The sequence below is a fragment of the Bombyx mori genome, chromosome 10 (genome assembly GCF_030269925.1).
Source record: "Bombyx mori chromosome 10, ASM3026992v2".
NCBI classification, from domain to species: Eukaryota; Metazoa; Arthropoda; class Insecta; order Lepidoptera; family Bombycidae; genus Bombyx; species Bombyx mori.
The window spans coordinates 11188270-11214030 of record NC_085116.1 but is presented as its reverse complement, the minus strand read 5'-3'; the positions used below and the strand labels follow the sequence as shown (position 1 = coordinate 11214030).

The window sequence follows — 25761 nt, the reverse complement described above, 5'->3', positions numbered from 1 at the left end:
ATTATACGAATTTTGCTACTCTTCCATTTAACTAGGCGCATACGAATCATTATGCAATGCGATAAAATTATGATATTGTGGCTATCGGAAAATATCCGACAGTCAAATAAATTAATCTTTGTGTAAATAATAAATAATAAAAAGTAAGTGCTGTAAAATTCAAATTAGGTTTGGGTAAGCCGTAAGTAGCTTCGATAGTAAACGATAGTATAATGCATACTGAGAGCTTTACACAAACTTTAAATACTAGATTTAAGTAATCATTCTAATGATATGTATCACTCAGCCTTTTTGAAAATATAAGCTTTATTAAAGTAATTTTTTTATTCCCATTAAATATATTTACATCCTGGCGAGTTTTCATGTATGTATTACATACAAACTACTCCAACATATTGAAAGCGAATTGAATTTTCTTGAAATTCCACTTCAACATGCATCTATTCTATCTGTGTAGTGGTGTGACGCATCAGCAACAGAATTGTTAGCTCGCCGACTTACCACTCAAGAAGATTACTCTCACATCTACAGAATGTAACCTGATCTAGGTTCTCTCTACAATATTCAGCGGGTCTCACTTTAATTGAGTATTGATTGATCCCTTCTGGAAATATTAGTATATTTTGTAATTTTTACGTCTCTCTGCTAAGTAAATGCTTAGTATGTATGAGCTGGGCGTCACGCTATCTGCCTATATAGATGATAATAACAATAAAAAAACAGTTTTATGAATTTCATCTACAATGAAAACTAAAAGACTGGATAGTTAAATTATTCTCGAGCGTTTTAATGTCAAAACGTTCCAACAAAATCGCCACCTATCCCGTAATAAATTCCATTAAGCCGGTAGAGGGCGATCTCCGAAAACTGAAAATCCGTGGACCGGACAACTTGCGTAGACTCGCGCGATATGTCGACCCCCGTCATATCGTAACGTTAGTTGATAACTTCATACGATAGCCGATTAATGAAGCCGAGGTAGTGCGCCACAGAACGCTGCCGTAATAGTTTTACAACTAACCCCCTACAGACTCAGACACGAACACTTGATTATGCATCCGCGGTACTTCTAACCGATTATCGAACTAGTAATGAATGTTGCCGCACTTCAAATTGAGTAACAAGTGTTTTTTAATTGTCAACGGGACTGTAATTGGAGTTACGCTCGTGCCGGTAGCTTGGCGAACGTTTTTATATCCATTTGGGACTTCTATTAGTTTTAATTTTGTTGGAATGAACATAAAATTTTCCTAAATTTATTCTTCTACAATGCCAGTCATAGCATCCAAAACAAATTACAATTCTTAGTAAAACAGTTACAGAAAATAATTAACAAATATTAACTTTTATTTTAGAAACGCTAGTTTTCTTTTAAATGCCTTAAAAACTAATAGAGTTTACCAAACTATATCCAAATAAATAATGTTTTTCAGAATATTATCAAAATAACCCTTCTACTCATATATCTGTTCATAAAATATTTATAACTACTTATACCATGCAACCCACGCTTTTTTACAATAAAATCGTTTTTTCTTATACTATTTTTAATTCAAATTTATTAAAATTTATTTTCTATTTTTTAGTTGGATGTTCTTCTATAAAAGCGTATTTTGTTAGTTTTGTTAGTCTATTATTTATTTTTCATTTTTTAGTTGAATTTCAATTTTTTTTTTCTAATATTGAATTGTCATCGGTTCTTAATAAGTATACCAAATTTCGAGTTAATCCGGCGTTTTGAAGGGGGTCAAAATCATGTTCAAAGATTCCGTTTACATACATACATACATACCTCTGAAGCTAATAAAAGCGTATTAAAAAAAGGAACATATTTCAAAGACTTCAATATTCTAAGTCCACATTTTACTAAATATACACATATTAGGAAGCGCTTCATGATTATATCCTATCAAAGTAATACATGTGCGCAATCGGTTAGAATAATACACAGAAGCTTTAGATCGAAACGGTGCCAGACTTACAAAAACGATTTCACAAACAAGTATCAGAAGGCTTATGGTATACATGTACTAAAGTTAAATGACTATGTATTTAATACTATTTATTTATTTATTTATTTTATAATAACGAGAGGCAAACGAGCAAGACGGGTCACCTGATGGTAAGTGATTCACCGCCGCCCACGGTCACCAGCGTTTACGCCAGTGCGTTGCGTTCAGGTAAGAATATGCTCTTTTCTTGAATAACCCAATGTCGCAGTTGTTGGGGAAGACCGCTGATGGCAACGAATTCCAGAGATTTACTGTGCGTGCCAGAAAACTGTTTTTAAAACGCATTGTAGTGGAACGCCAACCATCCAGATGGTGCGGATGATAGTTCCGGCGAGACGATCGGTTGCGAAAATCAGCGGCTTCTATTAAATTGAACAGCTCCTCGGAACACTCCCCATACATGACAAATAGCAACTAATCTAAAACAATAAACCTCAGTAGCTACTCAATTAGCTCTTAATGATAATAATTTTACTTTCCAAGTCTAATATCAATACAAATCAATAGGTAAGTAGCATTGCCTTGTAACTTAATCTAGTAAATAAAGTTTTGAGCATATTAAAAACCTATGGTAACGTGTTATTTAATAATGATAATAAAGGATTTAACACTACATACCGTAAATTTGCCTATATAAAAAAACGAAAAAAAAAGCATTTGCTTATAATTGAACAGTCGATAAATGTCAACTTTATATAAATAAGCAACGCGGGTTTCTTTGCTTATGAACTATTGCTTAATGATTCGTTTAAATGCGAAAGCCTTTCAAGATCGGCGTGTATGTTAGCAACGACGTCTTAAGTAAAGGCGCGGGTACGGAGCGAGGGGGACTCGGAATCCCTCTCATTTAACACTGCTCCGATCTTCTGTAGGTGTTTACCGAAGCGATTTCAACCCTGGATCCTGCTTTTATGGTGCTACTTACAGTCTCATAGTGATTCGCGGTTTTATTTCCGACGGATCACGTAGAGGCGCGCACATTTTTCATTATGTGAGAACGAAAAGAATAATCTTTGCATTTGTGCCATGACCCTTTATTGATTTTAGATTTTTAGTGTAAACCGAAACGAATGAAAATATTTTGAATGGAGACGCGTCCGACGAAAGCCGGTTTAAGCGCTTGCGAATGATATAAACTGCTATTCACACGAGCACGGTGAAGCCTAGAAATTGCTCGTACATTTGCAAAAAAAAAAAAAACAATTAGACCATCGCACGTCCTTTATAATTAAATTAGGAGCTAAGTCAGCAGATTTTGTAATTCATCCGCTCGACGCCCTAACACGAAATGGGCGTCTTAACTCAAGAAACTTGAACCATAAAATTATGATAAAAGGTTCTGTTTTTACGAGTTAAATTCACCACGAGTAGCGTTTAAACACTTAACACCCACATAGGGAATTATAGCAAATTCACCGCGAATATCGTAATATTTAATGACTGCAAAATGCTTTGTAAGGAAAATATGTTAATTCTATTTAAATTGAATGTATAGGCACAAATTTGCTTGGTTTACATCGTGGTAGGAACAGCGATATCAAATGGTAAGCTGAACATACGTTTTTTGCCGAAACCCTCATTACCCTAAGCGTTAAAGAAAAAGAAAAACAATGGAACGGGACTTGCCATTAAAATAAATAAAAGGAAATAAAGCACAAACCGCAAATTATTTTACTTACCTACTTCTTTTTGATAAAAATGCGAACGGCGCATTAAATTTTGGGGAGAAAGGAAACTCCCTTGTAAGCAATATCGAGCAGGCAAATTTTTCAGATATTGCCTTCAGGTAGCGCACATTTATTATGTACCCGAATATATTACTCTTGATTCATTGACTTTAGATATTGATTTACTTTGCTTGCAGGAGCTGTAGTTGAGCAAGTCCGCGATGAACTAAGCAGCCTTTGATCCGAAGAATCAAGCAGAACTTGTTGTGTACCAAACGCTAACAGTTCGGAACGCACACCCAGGAAGTTTGAGTTTATGTATTGCTCTAGCATTCAAAGTGCTTCCTATCAAAGATCACTACCGAACCCAGTCACAATATCAAATTCTTTAATTGCGTATGTTATTTTAGTGAACAAAAAACCAGGGGACGTTTGTAATTACATAAAAAATAACACTACGCAAATAATAAATAGCATCAGACCCGAAATTTTTATTAGCATGAATGTTCAAATACATTAACATTTTCAAGCAAATCCCTTCATGTTGCCCTGAATTATTGCGACCCTCCGCGACATCAAAGCAAGTTTACAAGGTGCGCGACCGTCTTCTAATATCGTTGTTTACGGTTGAAACTTCCAAACTGTTATCACTTCCACAACACCAGCCGGCTGTACATCTCGGCCTTTGCCGAATGTCCACTTGATTTACGATTACGATAAGGTGTCCTAAAAAACTTTCGTGCTTCCCAGCGCGGAACGCAGCCGTACAAGATTTAAAACCGAAAAAACACCACTGGATATTTTTATTTTCCTACTCTTTTATTTAACTTTATGTGTTTACGTTGCCAATTTTTTACAACAAAATGGACAGGCTGTACGACTTTTCGGCTTTCCTGTGGCCGTGTCAATTATTTGTTCATCGTTATTGATAAGATAGTTATTTTTTATATCGTATCGTAATATTCCGATTATTCCGTTTCCGATTCCGTAATAAATAGAGTTATTGAGTTTACAATTCATAATTCAGTAAGTAATATTTAATAAACTAACTTTTTCCCGCGACTCCGTCCGCGTGGAATAGTTACTTTGGCATAAGGCTAAATTTTACCCCCACTTCATTTACGTAGAAAGTGAATATATTTTTGAATTATAGAATGTTAAGGAGCTATTTAAACCTCTATTTTGAAACATTATTTATTGGTGCTCCACTTCTATTGGCCTTCCCGTGATTTTATATAGCCTATAGGCTTCTTCAATAAACGGGTTACCTTTTTTTTAACCCTGAAAGAATTTTTTAAATCGGACCAGTATTTCCTGAGATTAGCGCATTCAAACAAACAAACTCTTCAGCTTTATAATATTAGTATAGATTAACTAATCCAAGTACAAAAGACGTTTATGTTACGTTTTGCTAAGGGAGGCCAAATTCAGAAGGCTGCATTCAGATTCCGTACTCAGCCGTTTCAATATCGCTGCTCGATATATTATTTCAGGGTGGAGGGACGCGAAGCAATATTAAGTTGTGAAACCGACGATTTACCTAACGGGAGACGCTGTTAACGGAGCAACTTCAACTCGACACTTTGACAACTTATTTCTTGTCTAGAGAGTTGCTAAGCCACTCAGTTTGTGTATACAGTGACTTGATTGTTATTCGACATAAAGGTGATCGCTATTACGTCACTCAAATGACTTTTCAAGGACTGTACTAGTTTGGATTCGAAACTAATAACCTTTGAAATTGTATTGTATTAAGTATCAGTCAATTGTAAAGGTTCGGTGAGCCTTTAAAAACTTTATTTGGGTAAACGAGGGTCAGAATACGCAGCGAAATATTTCAACTATTTCAAAAACAATACCGCCATTAAAACAATTTAGTTTAGCAGCCCGTTAAGTGAATACCCAAATCCTCGTTCATCTCCGACCGATTCTAGTTCAGGTGGAATAATAAGAGTTTTATTGTTAAGCCCTCAAATTTGGAGTCCAACATTTAAATGCTTACAATTCAAAGGTGACCGCAAATTTTCAAACGAGTATGGCCCTCCATAGAATCAAACTTATTTGCAAACCAATAAATTTCAGCACAGTTCGAGTTGGTTAGTTCATGCCACAGCGACGGCCCGACTGACCACCACTGGCCCCTAACTATCATGCAACAAAGCATTCCTTCTCTAAATGTCTAATAATTGTAGCATCGTTTGAAAATGTTCCTTATTTTGGTACTTTTAAATAAGACCATCTTGAATTTAGATGAACTAGTAGTCCCGCAGTAGCCGAAATTCGACTATAATTAATTAAGATTATATGTTTTAACATTATTATGGTTTTATTATCAAAGACTATTATCACAGATTTCGCCAAGACTACACTTTTGACAAATATTATTAAAGACAAACAATATTTAATCTATTCTCAATTTGACCACAAACTTTAAGCAATAACAAAAGTTTGACAATAAATAAAGACTATATTGAGTGTGTGTGTGTGTGTGTGTGTGTGTGTTTGTGTGTGTGTTTGTGTGTGTGTGTGTGTGTGTGTGTGTGTGTGTGTGTGTGCGTGTGTGTGTGAGAGAAATATACGGTAATGTGTGTTTTTATTGATTTAATGTATTAATAACGCATAATTTTTAAAAAATATTAGCATTGTGCACTTCTTCTCTATATTCTCTATAAGTGTGGAAAATTTCATACTCCTCCGTCCGCGCAATTTTCGTAAAAAGGGATACAAAGTTTTAGCTTCACGTATTACAACATATTTATGTTCTGATTCATCAACGTACATGTAATCATTTAGCGGGAACTGTAAAAGCTATAATATGTTGTTATGTTTATTGTCTTATTTACACAGCTATTTTGTTTTTTCGGGTTTGCATGGCGAATTATCGTGCAAATATTAATAACTTTGATTTTGAGCAAGTGGACTAATGTAAGGAAGTGTAACAAAATTAATGGACCTGAATTCGAGCGTGCTTTCAAAGCGTCCATTGGTCACAGTAAACTTTTACTGGTAGAATATACTGTGAGTCCAGACAAGTAAGTAGCACCACTCCGCATATTCCTGCCATGATGGAATAATACCATTTTTTCCAGTCATTATACAATACAATTGAAGCTTAGACCGGTGTTATCTAGGCAGGTAGCGGCATACACTTTGTAATGTATATGGGTTCTAGTAACTACTTAACACCAGGTGAACCGTGAACTCGTTTAATCATCTGCTTTTTTTATTTATTGTTGCAATTAAAAAATGGGAATACAACAAAAATTTCGATCTCATGGAAGGTGATCGCATTCACACTGTTCGATGTAATACGTATTCGACAAAACATTAATCGGTGGACCGTGAATCGTTTGTCATCTGCATTGATACAAAATTTATAAGTTACGCTTCGTTAAAATAACTATACACATGTTATTATTTAGTAGCTTATGATCTAGAACATTTATATCGCTGTATTGTAAGCAATCTTAAAACTTTCTCATACCACAATTAAAAGCATGAGTGCAGACTATGCTCTCGCGTAACCAACGTCGCCGACTTCGCAAACGTATATGGCACAACGAGTTTGAATGACTGAAAGCTGTATTTAATTTTGGAGCATTGCAGCGTTGAGCACGCTCGCCTTAAAGTTTCGCACCTTCAGTGTATGTAATTTACATAACTACACATTTAACGCAAACGTTAACAATTGTATCAAAGCAAACATACCTCGACCGCCTCGTTGTTGGATCTTTCATAACCATAACTTCTGTGATTTCACCGAATTTGTTGAAGTAGTCTCGGAGGCTCTCTGAAACAAAATAATGATGAATATCGTTAATAGTTTCGATATTTTTTTTGTTAAACGAAGATTTTGAAATATTTTTTACTCTGTATAGACTATATGGCCCACTTGCAGTCTAAATATTCTGAATTCTCATAGACACCCTAACGTGAATCTTATCCATCTGGAAACGTGAGGTCGAAACCTCAATTTATTAGATAACGGCCGACTCACACTTGTCTTAAGCAATGGCGATATGTGAAGTTTTTACTCAGGAGAACTAGCCACAAGTAACCTATTTTTGTTCCCTAAGCCAATAATTGTGTTCGGAGGACAAATATTTTTGTCAAATGAAGAAGCAATTACCTTCGTAAACAATTATATATCAAAAAAAGAATCCCAGTGCTCTTTGGATTAGTTATTTCGAAAGTAGATTAGAATTCGAAAAACAATGGACATGTTCTTTGTCTTTTTTTTAAATCCAAATGTATGCTTTCAGTTTATTTCATAATTACAAAGCCTGATTATGAAAAACTCGTATTCATCACAATGCTGCTACGTGCTTATTAGAGTATAATCTTCCTCTTTCCCTCTTTCAGGGGTTAACACAATAACTTTTACTCTTCCATTCACCTTTGTTTTAGTCATATTCATGTTCACTCTGACTATTTTCATATAATTATAAGTACGATCCATCTGTTTATTTCGTGGTATTTTCATTTATCTTTTAACCATATGTGAGCTAAGTTTAGCCTATTCTTCTACTTTTATCAATAGCAGTTACTTTGAAACTTGCTCTAATGTTCATTCGTCACCTTACCCATTCCATAGTTTCATATGTCATCTATAGTATTTAAAAGTGCGGCCGGAAATAATTCCCCGGAATCAATAGATACCACTACTATCTCTACAAATGTGACCTTGAGACATAAATTCGATTACGGCTTGGAAATCGGTTAGATAACTCAAACTAGAGCACATTATTATTTTAGTGAAAATAAACGTTAGAAACCCGTACAGGTTCTTAACTCGCTTTACTACATGTATAAATAGGAAAATGGCTGTATTTAGACTCAATAATGGAACTTAATGAACACCAGTTATTAAACCAAATTTATTTTGTTTGGAGACAAAACTTAGATAACCTGTTAAAATTTTCCGATAAGTACTAATTAACAACAAACAGACCAATCACGGGAGGCTTATTGCGGGATACATTCCAATTTAAAGTTGCCTACAATTGGACGGTATTAGGTATTTGTAAATCCGATTGTTTGTCTATACTTTTAAAGTCGATTTTCGTATTGTTTTGCTGAAAAACTTTTCTAATCTGACCGCTGCCGCGGCCTTCGTTTCTGCACTTCGAAACAGTAATGAAAAGTAACGATTGCATGTTGAGTTCACCATTAATCACTATACTAAACCTCCATAAAACATTATTCTAGTTCCTGATGCTCTGTTATCAGTTACCCAACTATATTCGATAACTACAAGTAACTGGTTCATTTCTTTGTAGTTTTCCAGTAAGCAATAGCGAAATGTATTTTTATTGCTTGCGAAAATAAAAGATTATACGGTCCACTTGATGGTGAATGGATCGCTCAAACCACAGGTACACAACTACGCCATTTTTGGCTATGAATTTAATTTCTCTGGAAAACGTTTTAATTATGTTTTTAAACAACTTAATAATTTGATATAGGTAAAAGTGCCCCGATTTTTTACCTGCATTGAAGCTGTAATTCAAAAGGAATGAAATAGCCACTCTCTAGTTCATAAGCTACCAGTAGATTCGTGTATTGGTACGTAAAATATAACATCGGTGCAAAATTAAAGACAAACCTATTCAGCATTCTTGGCGTGATTATGTAACAAACCTCTAAATATAGAAACTCTCACGTTATTTTGATTCGCATAAAAACAAATATAAAAATTAAGAGGTCGTTTCAACAACAGCTTAACAAAGATCTGGGTAAAAGAAATTAATTAACAAACAATAATCAGTAGCTATAATCCGTTCTCAACCCTTGTTGTGCCGAGTTACTTTGTTTAGGTGACGGCTTCAATGCGATACTGCGGTTAACAAAATAACATTTTTTGTCTCTTTTAAAAATCACTGAACAACGGAGTCTAGAATAGGTAAAATATAGGTTTAAAATACATTAGAGATCGAAATTCGCAACTAAAATAATAAAGCAATGTATAAAGTTAAATTAACCAAATTAAAATTAAAAGAATAATACTACTTCTGCTAAGCTGTTGATAAGAAAATAGTAGAAAACTAAAATTCAATGAGATACAAAATATGACAGTACCGCAACATTTTTTCAGAAGAAGGCCGGCCTCGAAGATACCAGTCACAAACTAGTGACATGATAGTAAATAACAACTCACATTACCCATTTTGAGATGACAACGTATATTTGAAGAACTGTTTTCTGTTAGTAATTGAGAGTATTAGATTTTCATTACGAGCCCTTCTTTTAATCTCTGAGTGCCCGATGACTTGTCGTCGACGAATACAAACGTGAAGTTCGTGTCTAGTTGCTTTTATTGGACCAGTGGATTCGGCACAGTTGTTCAACCACCATAAAATTAGCATTTGGCTGGCGAGTAGTAGCATTTTCATTCGAACACAAGTTGCCTCCACCTGAATTATTCGACCGCACTTCTCAACGAATGGGAGATTGGGGACTTCTGTGTCTGATGTGTATTTTTTAGGATGTTAACTTCCTTAAGCTGAGTGTGGCGAGCGGCCATTTTGTTCTATTCAACAAAACAGTTTTAGGCGAAATGTCAGACATAAATCTCTTGTAATGTCAAATTGTTATTTATTGATTAACTTATTCCGGTTGATTTTATAAAAAGCAGTGTAAAAAGCTCACAAATACCTTCACAGTCCTGTAACATATCAATATATTTTGTAAAATGCGAATGTTAACGTCAATTTATATTTACCAAATATTCGTTTACCAATTATAAAAAAATGATTGAGCTAATCTTATCTAGAACCTCAGTTAAATAGTTAATCTCCAACTTTAATAGTATCTCATTTAATAACAAAAAGTCAGCAATCAAACTTTACTCTCTTACTGGCTTATTTTAATGACGTGTAGCTTGTAATAAAATTATTAATATTGTCAGAGGGGGAGGCCAGGGGAGGCAACGCAGCAGTTGCTCAACCACCATTAAATTGGAACTTGCCACACTTCCTGAAATAGCACCTTGTTACTGCATTACGTCATTACAGGCAACATTTTAATAGAAATACGGCTAACGTGATTTGTGTTTTTAATGAAAATCGTAATATATTTTTCACAGTTTACAGAGAAGACTAGTAGATAGCAAATGTCAGATTTTAAGTTATAAATTCTATTTCACGTGTGTTTATCAGTGTATGTAGGTAATGAATTAAAACAAATGAGTAAGTTTGCGGTAAGAAAGTTTTATTTCATTTTACAAACCTCATAAGTTACCGTACTTCCTCGGTTCTCGCGAGATATAATTAGACTAATTGTCTGCTTAATCTAGAGTTTATTATTTTTATTCTACTATTATTCCGACATTTGGAACACTTTACCGTAATCACCATACTAAACCGTAATAATATTATTTAAAAAGTCACCGCTGGTTCTAATAAAAATAATAAATAAAATATTTAAAAAATATATTTTGTAAAAAGAACGCAGCCAGCAAACGCGAGCTTAGTTAAATCATTTTGTTTAATAATTGTCGTTACATGTAAGCAGATACTAAATTTCAGCTTTAACTCTTACAATTAAATCAGAATTACAAAGGTCAGTAGGACGCATTTAGCTATTACACTATAATGAACTCTAATTGCTTCCTCAATCGCCCCAAAACTTGGTTTAATGATCATGTTTAGGCAATTTGTCTTAATAATAATTAATTTCGACGGGTACAACTTAAAATATTACTGACTCATATTAAAATCAAACAGAAGTAATTTGTATTGGAACACTAAGTTATGTTAAGATTTTTTTCTGGTTCCTATTACGAATTTACAAAATCACTATTTATTGTCTTACGTTATAATACAGTTCATCAGACACAGCCCACTGAGTTTCTCGCCGGATCTTCTCAGAGGGTCGCGTTTCCGATCCGGTGGTAGATTCTGCGAAGCACTGCTCTTGCTAGGGTCAGTGTTAGCAACACTCCGGCTTGAGCCCCGTGAGCTCACCTACTAGTTAAGGTTACGCTGATATAGCCTCTCAAGGCTAGCTTAGGCCGGAAAAAAAAATAGCAGTATTTTATGACTTATTCAGAACCAAAGAAATTAAAATTTTACATAAAACAGTGGTTTTGTCTAATAGCTTAAAAAATTATAAAACTTTGTCATAATTTGGCATTCCACACTATAAGACTCATGGCAATTAGGAATAAAAAACCAAAAATATTGGTTCAACCTACTTTTTGTAATTGTTCTTCCGGCAGTAATTACGCGAATTCTAAAACAACTCTGAATTCAAATGCTCCCTAATTGGCAGTTTTAATCTACTAACTTTTGTACCGAATTCAGCAGAAGTAGGAAACAACTTGTCATGGTCTGTGGTGAAACGAATCAAAACCTTCTAACTGGAAATTTATAAATTTATTTTGCCAAATTATAATATCTGAAGCGGATGATTTGTTTGACTTAAATTTAGCGGATCGCTTTTATTGTGTTTTAAAAATAAAACGAATATGACGAACGAAAATGAAAACTTAAAATACATAGTATGTTTTTGACGTGACAACGTCTTATAATTCGATGGAGCCGGCTGCACGCACGAAAAAACATGACTCATGCGGTGCTATGTCACTCTGAGGCGTTCCATTTAAGGCTTGAAGTGCAAGCGAGAGCCCGCTACGATCGACAGAGAGGCACAATCGGCCTCCGCGTTCGGCAGCGTTCGACATCTGTTTCTCTCCTACTTGAGTGAGCGATGTATCCGCGTGGACAGCTACTTTAAAATAATACATTTACATGTTTTCGTCAAGTATGAAGTTCAGTGAAAAGTGAATGTAGTGTCAATTGTTTATAGCAACGATAATTGCGATAATTGAAAAATGAAACCATTCCATCAGTATTTTCTTATGACGTTGTCACATTCAACTATCGTCAGAAAACCGGCTTTACAGACAACCGTTTTTTTTTAGTAGCTGGGAGACAAGCCCTTGGACGAGCTTGTATTATTAATTATTGAAGTCTTCGTAGCCTAAAGGGTATAACGCCCAGTGGATTCGTATCTAGCGATACAACTGTGTCGGTTCAAATCTCGCAGGCAGATACCAATTATTGTAATGAAATACGTACTTAACAAATGTTCACGATTGACTTCCACGGTGAAGGAATAACATACTAATATCTATACTAACATTATAAAGCTGAAGAGTTTGTTTGTTTATTTGGTTGAACGCGCTAATCTCAGGAACTAATGGTCCGATCTGAAAAATTATTTCAGTATTAGATAGACAATAGGAAGGCTTTAGGCTATATAACATTACGCTAAGACGAGCCGAACACTAATAATATATAAATGTTTCAAAATCGCTTTTTTTTTTCTTTTTTAGAGCTTCCGTTGCGTGCGCTGCGGAAACGGGTAAAATATCCTTAAAATAATGTATGACAGAATTGTTCCCCTTTAAAAGTTCTAAAAAAAATCCATGACAGCATTACAATATATCTATATTGTAAGATTGACTTACTATAACTTTTATATGCTAAACAAATTAGTTCTAAAATAAAATATTATTTGTGAAGGTGTTTTTATAAAGATGATATTAATCCCTACCCAAATAAATGCGTTATTTTTTTTTTATTGCCCTTGTAGGCAGACCAGCATACGGCCTACCTGATGGTGAGTGGTTACCGTCGCCCATGGACTTCAGCAATGCCAGGGGCAGAGCCAAGCCACTGCCTACCAGTCATAGCGCTCGGGAAACACCGTGGAGGAGAGCTCATTCCAAAGCCGGATGGTACGTGGCAAAAAAGATCTCTGGAAACGCACTGTGGATGAACGCAGTGGCTCCAGGTAGTATGGATGAACTCTGCTCCGGTGGCGGGCGGTGCGATAGTAAAAACGAGATGATGGAATCATCTCAAATAATTCCTCAGAGCACTCCCTATGGAACATGCGGTACAAAATGCAGAGAGAAGCGAAGTCCCTCCGCAGACCCAGGGGCTCCAAACGATCCGTGAGAACGGGACTATCGACAATCCGAATGACTCTCTTCTGTATGGAGTCAAATGGAAGTAGCTGGTATTTGGGAGCCCCAGCCCAGAGGTGGGAACAGTTCTCTGCGCGAGTTATTCATTACAAGTATTTAACTTCGCAGCGAAATAATGATCAAGCACGTAATAATGGTCCACAAGGGGCCTGCCGGCCGGTCCGCGGCGACAGACAACAAGAAGAATAACAAGAAACACCTAAATCACTTTAAGATAGAAATTGTAATTTTTTCTGGATTTCTCAGCAGGGTCCCATTATCAGATCATGATCCTGATGATTACAGAACCATTCAGGAAGTTTTTTAACCCTTTCGATAGTAAAAAAGAAAAAAATTATTATCAGAATCGGTTCAAGCATTCTCGAGAAATCTAAGAAAGAAAGATAAAAAAATGGTGGTCGGATGGTGATAGCCTCCTCTTTTGAAGTCGGTTAAAAAGCGTGATTTTGGTACCTTAAATAGCTCCTTAGCATTCTATTATTTAAAAAAAAATCCCCTTCTACGTAAATGAAGTCGCGGGTAAAATTTAGCGTTATCGCAAAGTAACTTCCACACGGACGCAGTCGCGGGAAAAAGCTATGACCACTTAACACCAGATAAGTGATGAGTTGGAAGTTACTTTTATATCATTATAATTCTTTACCTAATAAAAGCGGTAATTGGAAAGGAAATAAAACATCAAGCGAATACATACATCAATGGATCAACAAGAAAAATGACAGTGACGTTTTAATTGAGACCTTAGAACTATATCTCAAGGTGCGTGGCGCATTTACGTTGTAGATGTCTATGGGCTCCAGTAACCACTTAACCCCAGGTGGGCTGTGAGCTTGTCAACACATCTAAGCAATAAAAAATAAAAATAAAAAACATTTTAACATAAACGAATGACACTACACATTGAGTGGAAACCGAAATGGTAATAATGATAAAGTTAACATTAATCTACACTTCATCAAGAATACACGCTAGATACATTATTTTAGGAAATCTGATATTTGCCTAAGAATCGAATTTTGTAGGCTAGAATAGTTAAATGATAGATGAGAGAAAAATTCGATCTTTGTAAGCAAGCCATTTTGGATTAGGTTGCCAATTCATTTTACATTACATTGATGACCACGATGGTGCATCAACTAATCAAAATTTAGGCACAAAGCGTGAAGTCCTAGTAACTTTGTGTAGTTGCTGAATGCATAAAATTTTCTTCTATTAATGTGTATAGTAGAAACTTTCAATCAAAACTCGCAGCATTAATGAAGCTACCAATCAGAATGCAAACGAAATCAGTCTGCAGTGAATATTTTATTCTTAACAATCCTTTCCCCGTACCAATTAGCGTTAAAACATTTTGGTACTACAATTTCGTAAATTTGGCATTTAGCCTAACGCGAATTTTTAGTTCTCTCAAAAAATGCCGTTTTAATAGTCGCATTCGAATTGAAAATCTATTACTTTATTCTGCTTGTGTACGATTTATTAAAAAAAAACTTCAAAACATTCCGATTAAAATGTAACTTGCCTTAATAACTCAGTTGTCGAATAGATACAATCTAGTCTTGGTAAGGTTTTACCATGGGAGTTTATGACCTATGAAAGTATCCATCCAATCCCATTTTTGCAGGATAGCCGTCGGAGCACCGTGGTATGTGATGAATGTAGATTTTGACAACGACCTAAACCTAGTACCGATAGCTTAGTATCTTAAGGAAGCGTAATAACGCAATTTCGACAAAGCGGCGCGACACGAAAACACTCATAGCGTGGCCGCTGATTACTTATCGAACCGCGACGGGGCAACGCAAAGCCGCCGTCGCCCGAAGCATATCTTGTCGGGTCCCTCGGATTCATTCTCGGTGCTTTTAAGACCTTCAAGCACCAGTCACCGTCCTTGTCGAACTCGTCGATTACGATGACTTCGACGAGCGAACTAACCCATAGACACAGCCCACTGAGTTTCTCGTCGGATCTTCTCAGTGGGTCGTGATTCCGATCCAGTGCTAGATTCTGCGAAGCACTACTCTTACTTGGGCTAGTGTTAGCAATTCTCTCAGGTTGAGCCCGTGAGTTCACCTATCCATTCGAGCGTAGCTGGAATATCCTTTTCGGCTACCAGCAAATACGTAGGTAAAATAAATAAAAAAACATCGGAGACATGAAACATTCGAATTCCTATAATCGTATTTCCAAAAGTAGCTATTGAGAATACAAAAAAAACCCTTTTTTTTAATGTTTAGATGGCCCACCTGGTGTTAAGTGGTTACTGGAGCCCATAAACATCTACAACGTAAATGCACCGCCCATCTTGAGATATAAGTTCTAAGGTCTCAAGTATAGTTACAACGGCTGCCCTACCCTTGAAACCGAAACGCATTACTGCTTCACGGGAGAAATAGGCAGGGTGGTGGTACTTACCCGCACGGACACACAAGAGGTCCTAACACAAGTAGAAAAGAAGAATTAAGAAGATTCACTTATATAACTTAGGAATTCGACAAAAAAAAGTATGCTTATTTAGTTCTCGTCTCTATAAGAATTCCACAAATTGTGACTTCAACCTGTGTGCATCCTAATAAAACAGGCACATAATCATTTAACACGAAAAAACAAAGCGTTACGGTCACTTAATGTTACTTTTAACATTTATACAGTGCTTTCGAATTGTGTCCTCCATATAAAACGGTCCGGTTAAATGTGTATTGCGGTTGGCCATCTGCCAACGTGGCTGAGAGCACGAATCTGAGAATCTCTCACTCTAATGCGCCCGTCTGTGATGTTTCGACAATTGTAATAAAACATTGAGTAATCAAAACGGCTGCGAACACTTGTGACTTTGAAAGTACTTTTATTTTGACATCGAAGCTCATATATTTCTCGTGTATGCTAAAAATGCTAAAATAGATATTAATAGATTTTTTAATAAGAAATTCTATAAAAAAAAATATGTGTAGTGTTGTGGAAGACCGGATAGGAACGAAGTTCCTATTATAAAAATATTAATTTTAAGTTCTATTCGAGGTGTAAAGAAAATAATTATTCGGGTATACGTTTTTTATTATGATTTTCTTATTGATAAACAAAAACTACTTTACAAAGCTATCAACTGTATTTTATTCACAAGGATTTAAAAAAAAAAAATACAAAGAAACAGCTAATTATATGAATAATAATAATAATCGTCATCACGTAGACTATACATTAGACACTGTATAGCCATCATACTAAGATTATATATAAATAATAAAAATCTTACGTTACGGACGTTTTTTCCCGGTTAGGGTACCCCTCCGCATCGTCCCATAAGGAACTTCGTTCCAAAAATATTACATTAGTGTAAAGTAAGCTAAGCTCAAGCTGAACCGGCAGTTCAATTCGATATTCGATACTTAAAATATGTTGCGTACATCAAAGTGACTATGAGCGAAAAACGCCACAGAGTCGACTGAAAACGTTGTAAAAATCACGACGAGACGTGTGAAGTGTCATCGGGGCGTCTCCGTCGAGTGGTGATCGCTTGTTTTTCCCACTTCCCATGAGCGCCGCGGACCGAGCCGCTTCGAGAGCCCTCGCCTCTGATTCCAGCCGGCTGTGTTTTATGAGGTCAAGTGAGAGCCTCCACAAAAAACACGTAACCGCGATAAATTACGCACTGACACATTCAGATTCGCCCATAATATACACGATCGTAATATATTGTTTTTTTACGATTTTTTATCCCGTAGAGCACTTCCGCGAAGGCCGTGTTTCAATCGAATAGCTCTTTTTTTTGTGTTGAAAAAATAAGTAATAGTTGTAACGTTTTATGAGAGCAAATAAAATAGAATAAAAAATTAAACTATAACATTATCTTTTGATTGAAAATTTTTCCCAAAACCTACAACATATTGAAGTCAAAAATAAACTTTGAGAAATTCAATTTCGATATATGTATATCAAGCGCTTGCAGATGTTACAACGTCTTTCAATCTAAGGGCACAGAGCGCTTGCCAGTAGACGAACTCCTGTACAACTTTGTTCATAGTGACATTGTCAACTAATCTAGCAACCGACAGCAGGGGAACGTAAACGCCACTATAATTTCAGTCTTGACATGTTTACAATATGAATAAACGTATATTGTAGTAATAAGAGGCGGCTTAAACAATGCGGTCTCGAAATTGCTGGGAATGACGACGAGTCGCGACGCTTTTGTTTGTGAGATGTGTTAACTGAATAAACGTTTATTTATTTGAAGTCGATAATAAATTTTGGGCTTAGATAAAAAACGTAGTCGAAATTTTTATGCATGAGAAAATAATTTTGTTTTGGATTTATAAAAAACTTAGTTTCTATGTCGTTTTGAGACATGTGGTTGTCCACAACCGAAAAACTATACTATATTATAATACTAGAGCATGCACGTGCCCAGCAACGCCCGTATAGCCAATCACGATATTTCTCAAAATTGTGTGTGGCTTTAAGAACAAGTGCATATTATTATGTACTCTTTATGCAGTACATTTATTCTACAATGTAGGTACCGTCTTATAGCCTCATTATACTTTATTAACCGGATTTAAACGATTACGATCCCAGAGGCATTGGTATCAAAACTCCTACTTTATTGGTGGTAGGACCTCTTGTGAGTCCGCACGGGTGATACCACCGCCCTGCCTATTTCTGCCATGAAGCAGTAATGCGTTTCAGTTTGAAGGGCGGGGCAGCTGTTGTAAGTATACTGAGACTTTAGAACTTATATCTCAAGGTAGGTGGCGCATTTACGTTGTAGGTGTCTATGGGCTCCAGTAACCACTTAACAACCAGGTGGGCTGTGAGCTCGTCCAACCCATCTAAGCAATAAAAAAAATCTCAACCTTGAAACCCAGAATGCCCGACTACTTCCCGGCAGGAATAGGTAACCAACTCATAAAGCTCACAACCCTATCCTGACCTACATTTTTATCTTAAATTTAATACAAACATTGAACAACAGTTTTGAAATTAACATAGGCATTGGCAAGGTATAATGTCTTGTGAAATGTCGTCTGAAAATAAATCAGTACAGATCTTGAGCAATTATTGTTTTAAGCTTCGTCATAGTCTGAGTTTGTTGGGACCTTTTTAAAAAAATGCGGTGTCACTGGTTCTATATATTATAACGTGTTTTATGTATCGATTCGATCGTGTCTTGAGTTTGTTGTCAAAGAAAAAGACATTGTGTAATACTTCTCTTTGTTGACAATCTCTGTAATAATCTCTTTGCTAATATAAAAAGAAACTAGATGAAGTTGTACTCTTTTACCATATTATGCTTTGAATTCTGATGTTTATCGCTTTATTATTACTTTTTATATAAAAATTATGAAGGATTCCTTCATTAGGAACCCTCCACTAATAATACTACGTATCAACATGGCCTTAATTTTACCAATTACCGTTGACAGTAAATATCATCCATCAATTGTTGTTTAATCATTTCCCGGGCTACTGTTAATAGCAATTATATAGCATTATGCAAACGAATAGAATTGCATCACAGGCAATGATTGAGCACGCCATTGCTGCATAGCCCACCTCCAATATATTATCAAGCTATGCCGTATAATTGTCGTGATCTCTGCGAATACCCGTGGCTGTCTCCTGTTGAGATATGAGCTGGCACAAGATACGTTGCTAATTTCGTGACATCCATTCATTTGGCGCTCGCAAACATGAATGGGATCAGACCGCCTGCGGGATCCGGTGCGCGCCAGCACTATCTTATGAAGCGTTTCAACTGGATGGAGTCTTGTATATAGTGTTGTTGAGATATCTCCGCGACGACGGGTATACGTACACGTTGATGTTATCTGACAAATTCTACTGTTGACTTTTTGTCCGCATTCGAGTTTTTGTTTGCGAATTAAAATAATTTTGCTAAATCATTTGTATACGACAAGTTTAATCGGCATTACAAGTAAGAAAAAAAAAAACCGTGAAACTAAAGTAGGTACATCAATATTTTCCTTGAATTATTGCGATTTAATTTTTACTGCTGTAAATAGGAAAAAGAGCTTATGCCCGTGTGATTTTGTATGTCATTATGAGAAACGAGCTCGAAGCTCTCACGGCTACCTTTCAAAACCGGATTTGTGAATGTTGGAAATCACAGATAAGCTATTTTAAGTGGCTATTTTAAGGCACCTATCCGATATGTTTTTTTTTCCTACCTATGCTGATAGCACTGTGAGGCTATTTCAACTTCTCCTTGACTTGTAGGTGAGCTCACGGGGCTCTAACCGGGAGTGTTGCTAACACTGGCCCTAGCAAGACCAGTGCAGCATCTACGACTGGATCGAAAACGCAACCCACTGAGAAGATCTAACGAGAAACTCAGTGGGATGTGTCTATGGGTTAATTCACTCGTCGAGCCCGTCGTCGCAAGCGACGGGTTCGACAGGGACGGTGACCGGAGCGAAATGACTGATACTATCATTGTACTTTAGGACTGATTTGAGTTTTAGATTGCATTACCCGATACTTTATTACAGTTCATCGCTGAATTTGTTTTGATACGATTGATGTCTAACTAATAGCTGAACTATTTAGTCTACCAATGCTGAAAAGGATAAAGTCAGTTTTTAAAAACAGGATTTCAGAACAAAGCTAGTTAGGTACACTTGAATTTCGAAAAAAGTATTTTTAAAATAAGCAATCTTGTTTAAATCAACGACGTGCAATAAAACTTTACTCGGAGACATGACGATATGGATTTTAAAAGATGTTTAATGATTCATAAACATAAGCTTTCCACCTCAGTTCGGATCGTAAACTTGAGTGTAACGTGTCTGAATATCGCATTACGTACAATACAAATATGATGTTAACTTTGAAGATTCTGCCATATCTGTGCACCTGGTCGTGCGAAAATGTTTCATAATGAAATAACTATTGCTATGTTAATTTTTTTCTTTCAAATATAATACCTGTAAATATAATATTTACTTGGAATCGCGAGCATGACGCTGGGTTGCGCTTATAGATCAATACGTCAGAGCACATTGTAAGCGTAAGCACTAAAGCTTAAGCACTGTGACCATGTCTACTTTTTCCGCAAAAAAGTAATGCATTTCGTTTTAAAAGGTGGAAAAAAGCTTCAACCTCATCTTCCAAGATCAGAGGAACTAATATTATTTATTTATTAGCTACACAAGATTCACCTTTTTAACTTAAACCTTTTTTTATACATATGTCACTTAGCTCTAGCGAGCTGAACTTAGGTGATGTGTATTTGATATAAAAATATTGAGTGGTCGCTGGACCTCATTAAAATCACAGCGCGAATAATCCGCCAAAACTGTTGAGATTAAAAAATAGAAATGTCAAATAAAGCGAAACCTATTCCCACGGGAGTTCTCTTATTCGATATCGTGAAGACGTTCGACAAAGTCTGGCATAAGTTGTTTATTTACAATTTGTACAACATAGGCAAAGAGTAGTGCTCATCTTACGAAATTGCTTGTCGACCCTTTCGTACCCGTTGAGGATCGAGGGTATCCGCTCTTACCCCATCAGATCTTGGTCGCAAGTCCCGCAAGACTCCGCAGCTCTCTCCCCGCTACTCTTTCTTTCGTGTATCAATGAAACACTCCGGTCACCGGCGTCTCAGCTAGCCAGCCCTCTTCCCCAATGATATTGCTACTTCTACTCCGGTAGGAATATGTTGTATATTCATCACAAGCTCCGGGCCTTAACCACCATGCAATAGTGTTTCTGCATGAACACCATACTACGAAAATGACAGCTGGGCACTTTAAAAGCAGACGCCTTGTTGATACCTCTATCGATCGATATCTTTATCGATACCTCTTTCTCTATCGATACGATATCTCTTCTAGTATTCCTGTCCATATTAGGTGCGGGAACGCCGTACTTCCGATCGCTTTCTTTGGTAAGTCTATACCCTGGCTCACAAACGTCAAATAACTGGAAGTCACCCCCGATAGAGCGATGTAATTCCGTCCCCATGTTAAATTAGTTCACGAGCGAGCCGCGTTCGTACTCAGCAGCCTCTATCCGATGATTTGCAAGCGTAATAATATTTTTTTTTTTTTTTTATTGCTTAGATGTGTGGACGAGCTCACAGCCCACCTGGTGTTAAGTGGTTACTGGAGCCCATAGACATCTACAACGTAAATGCGCCACACACCTTGAGATATAGTTCTAAGGTCTCAGTATAGTCACAACGGCTGCCCCACCCTTCAAACCGAAACGCATTACTGCTTCACGGCAGAAATAGGCGGGGCGGTGGTACCTACCCGTGCGGACTCACAAGAGGTCCTACCATCAGTAACTTTCCCTTAATAAGGTGACAGACACTCTACAAAATCTGCATAGTACATACGGTCAAGACTTATTAAGATATAGTGTTCGCTCACGTGACTCACGTCCACATAAACACCCTGCGACTTGAATTTAGTACCAATCTAAAAGTATCTAAAGACAGCGTCATAACGCTTCTTCGAGGAAACAGCACGGCACGATACCTCTGTTATCTTAGCAGTCGTAAATTATATCCTTGACCCATACGACGATCTGCAAGAAATAGTGATCATGGGCGATCCACCCGTTCCACTCTGGGCTGTTAGACGCTGTTAGATGCTACTGGTAGCAGAGCCAAAGCATAGATCACTTCACTCGTCAAACGTTCTACGCAAAACTTAATGCTTAAAGTAAGCCCGCTGAGTTTTTTGTCCGTCCTTCTCAATGAAATGCAACTCCGATCCGGTGGTAGATGAACTCCGATGCTGTAGTTATTGTGCTGCTAGGCCTTCTCTGGGGGCACATGAGTAGCTTTTAGCCCACCTAGCCTGGCAAAGCTGGAAAAAGGCTTTGAGTTATGAGCTATCTTTCAATCCCAAAAAAAAAAAACATGGACACGTACTTATAATATATATAAGTACACGTAAAAGTAGCATATTCGGGGGTTCAATTTAATACAAAGAACGATCCATGTCCTATTTAATGATAGTTGTAATTGTTAGTACACGAAAATAAGATTAAAAAATTACAATGGCAGGTATACAAATAGAACTATCCAGTGCAGAGACCCCGAGTGTACTATTCTGAGTTTAATTCATTGAGCTGAGCTCCATCTGGGATTACTTGAGTCCGTCACAGAGGAGAAGCTTTAGATCTTTCATCGGAACTTAGATAAGTTTTGAACCTATAGGTATTTGAATTGAGCAGCTTAAACTGTATTATCTAAAACACGTTTTAGATCAAACATGTCAAAGTATACATTGTGATTCAATGATACTATTAGGTATTCTACAGATTACTAGAGCGTCATGTATTTATTATCTCCATTGATTACCACTACTTGTTTTGACTTCGAGCGCAGATAAAAATGTATCATACCTGCAGAAACACCCACGGTTTGTCTTATATATTGAAAAAGAGAAATTGTAATTGTTAAGTTATTCTTCTCTCACGCATTAAGAGAGGAATGCAGTTATTGGTTTTTCGCGAGACTTTGTGGGCATAGACTGCGTTTCATCCCGACAATTTCAAAAAGATCTCAACATTTTTGAAATACATATCTAAGCTAGCTTGAAACGTGTTAAAAATTTTACGGCCTAATGTTATATTTATTTCTTTTATTCATAATAAAATTACAATCAAATAAATCAATATTTCGTTAAAGGATAATTCCAAAACGATGCTAAACCGTAAGATACTGTTCATTACTTATGTTATTCTGAAAATAACTTCCAAGTTAGAACATATGAAATTATATTAAAATCGCCAACATTTACTAATTATTCTTTCGTGACCACATAAATAACGTAGTAGATATTGTTAAAGCAATCAAATAAGCAGTACATTAAAAAAATAACTCAATTGTAGGTATCCATGAAGATCGAAACTAGTAATAAAAATACGGTAACACAATTTTAACTATAAAAGATTGCAAATATGTCAGTCACATTGTCATGTCACACACAAATTACGATTTGAAATTGTTTATTTATAGAAAAAATAAAACTCATTAAAATATATCCGAAACGGTTATTATTTAAACATTCCTTATTACTTTTAAATGTATAAAAAAATATTTCTGAAATGAAAACAAAACATAAGCAATTAATTTCTAGCCTGTATAACATTCTTAAAACGTCTCAGTATCCAGAAGTGTATCTTGCAGATTTAATAGACAATGCCGAGAAGGATAGAGTTTCTTGTAAACTTCACTGGCAACTTGGATAAGTTTCTGCAGAGACCCTGTCCTTAAATTGGAATGGGCACCAAAATAACTTGAGTTGCTTCGTTGTCAACTATTGAACTACTATATTGAACTAAGATAACAATACAAACAGATTATATATTCCAACCTCAGTGTAATTGTCATTAGTATTATTATATTTCATCATAGTATTAAGCTCTCGATTTAGCTCGTTAAGATTTTAACAATACACTGCATAGTTGTACCGCAACACATTTTCCTTTCATCTATAATGTTTATACAAACTATAAACGGAATTTTCAAATTCTAAAATCACATTCATTCGATCAGAAACTTAGTAACTCCTTTTTTATATAAGCCGTAATTTGTTATCATAATCCAAAGATATTGTGAATCTATACTTCAAAATAATAGTTACAAAAATATCATAACTAGTAGTGACGATTTCAAAACATACTCAGAGGGTGATTCAGACCTTTTATTTAAACTATAGTCCTAGTAGACTACATACCGCACCAATAATCAATTTATACTATTTTGTAATTGGGTTAAATGTACATTTATTTTAAAATAAGGAAGGTTTAATTTACTTGTCGAATAAAATGATGAAAAAGCGCATGAAAAAGTTTTAATTTCGATTAAGCGTGCCATAATCAAGAGACCAAAGCCTGAACTTTGCTCTGTGTTTTGGATATCAAAAATACACATTTACTTAAATTACATTTACAAGAAGAAAATCTCGAATATGAAATACGTTTTGAGTAAAATACTACCTGATTCAGACCTCGTTGTATAGCAGTCGTAATCACGTCGTCAGTGTTAGCAGTATCATTCCAATTCTTCTCGTGAGTAACTAAGAGATTTGGCAAAAAAGGCAAACAATGCTCTTTAGTTTTTGATCCTAAAATCGCCAACAAGCATTTAATGACTAATGGTAAAGCCGGTCGGGTGGGTGGTGTCCTGCCCAATTCTAGTACGGAACAGTCAGGCGCTCCAACTTAAAAATATCCGTTACACAAAACAGTTGAGAATTTCTACCTCATACCTCCAGTTCAGTGGCGGCGTTCATGTTGTAACGTCTATGGGCTACGGTAACTACCGAACACCAGATAGGCTAGTACACCCTAGGCAATAAAATATCAATATATATAATTAAAAGCTAACTTTCATTTGTATGTTTGACTTCTATGCGTTCATTAACGCATGTGTGATGAAAATCAATACAGTTGTTGTAGGTACTCCGGGGAATATGCAATTAGCGATGGTAAAAATGGGTCGAACTAATGAACATAATGTTACGCCGGTAAGAGTAACGCCATCTGTCACCGAATATTCGAACGAATGTCGAAGGACTTAGTAGCACCTAGAATGCTCGAGAAGTATAACGCCATCTAATGTCAGTTAGCGGAAACACAATAGTAGAGATGTGTGGAATATTCTCGATAATTCTAGGGATGTTGTATCGGCTATAAAAGCGTTGCAGATATGGCACGCAGTCAGTCAGTAATCGGAACTACTCGAAGCGAAACAACGAACGGATCACCAGCAGCGAAGCGGAAGAAGCGAATTGAGAATTTTAAAGTGCTTCTTGAGTGTTTTAAGCGTTCCAAGTGTTGAAAACAGTTTTTAGTTGTACTTTGGTGGAATTTTATGTATCCCGAACCCCACCGCGTAACAATAATATGGATAGCCAAGTCGGTGGTGATTATCGCGGTCTACGCACGGATTTTTCAGATCATTAGGAGGAATTCGCTGGACTTTCACCGACGCGTTGGAGGCTGTAGGCTTGACATTTCAAAAAACAATCGACCAAGGCTCCTTATCACTCAAGAAACCGCGTCTGAACATTGAAAGAGAAGTGAGTGAGTCAAACGAAGCAAGCGT

General features: G+C 36.3%; 1 protein-coding gene across 5 annotated transcripts in view; it reads right to left on the bottom strand.

Annotated features, from left to right (window-relative positions):
* LOC101742820 (RNA-binding protein Musashi homolog Rbp6) overlaps positions 1-25761 on the bottom strand; it is a 557845-nt gene that overhangs the window by 348010 nt on the left and 184074 nt on the right. For all 5 annotated transcript variants that reach the window (XM_012697538.4, XM_004923172.5, XM_012697537.4 and 2 more), the window contains exon 3: positions 7388-7469. In XM_012697538.4, the coding sequence (XP_012552992.1) occupies positions 7388-7469 (82 nt within the window). The remainder of the gene's footprint in view (positions 1-7387; positions 7470-25761) is intronic.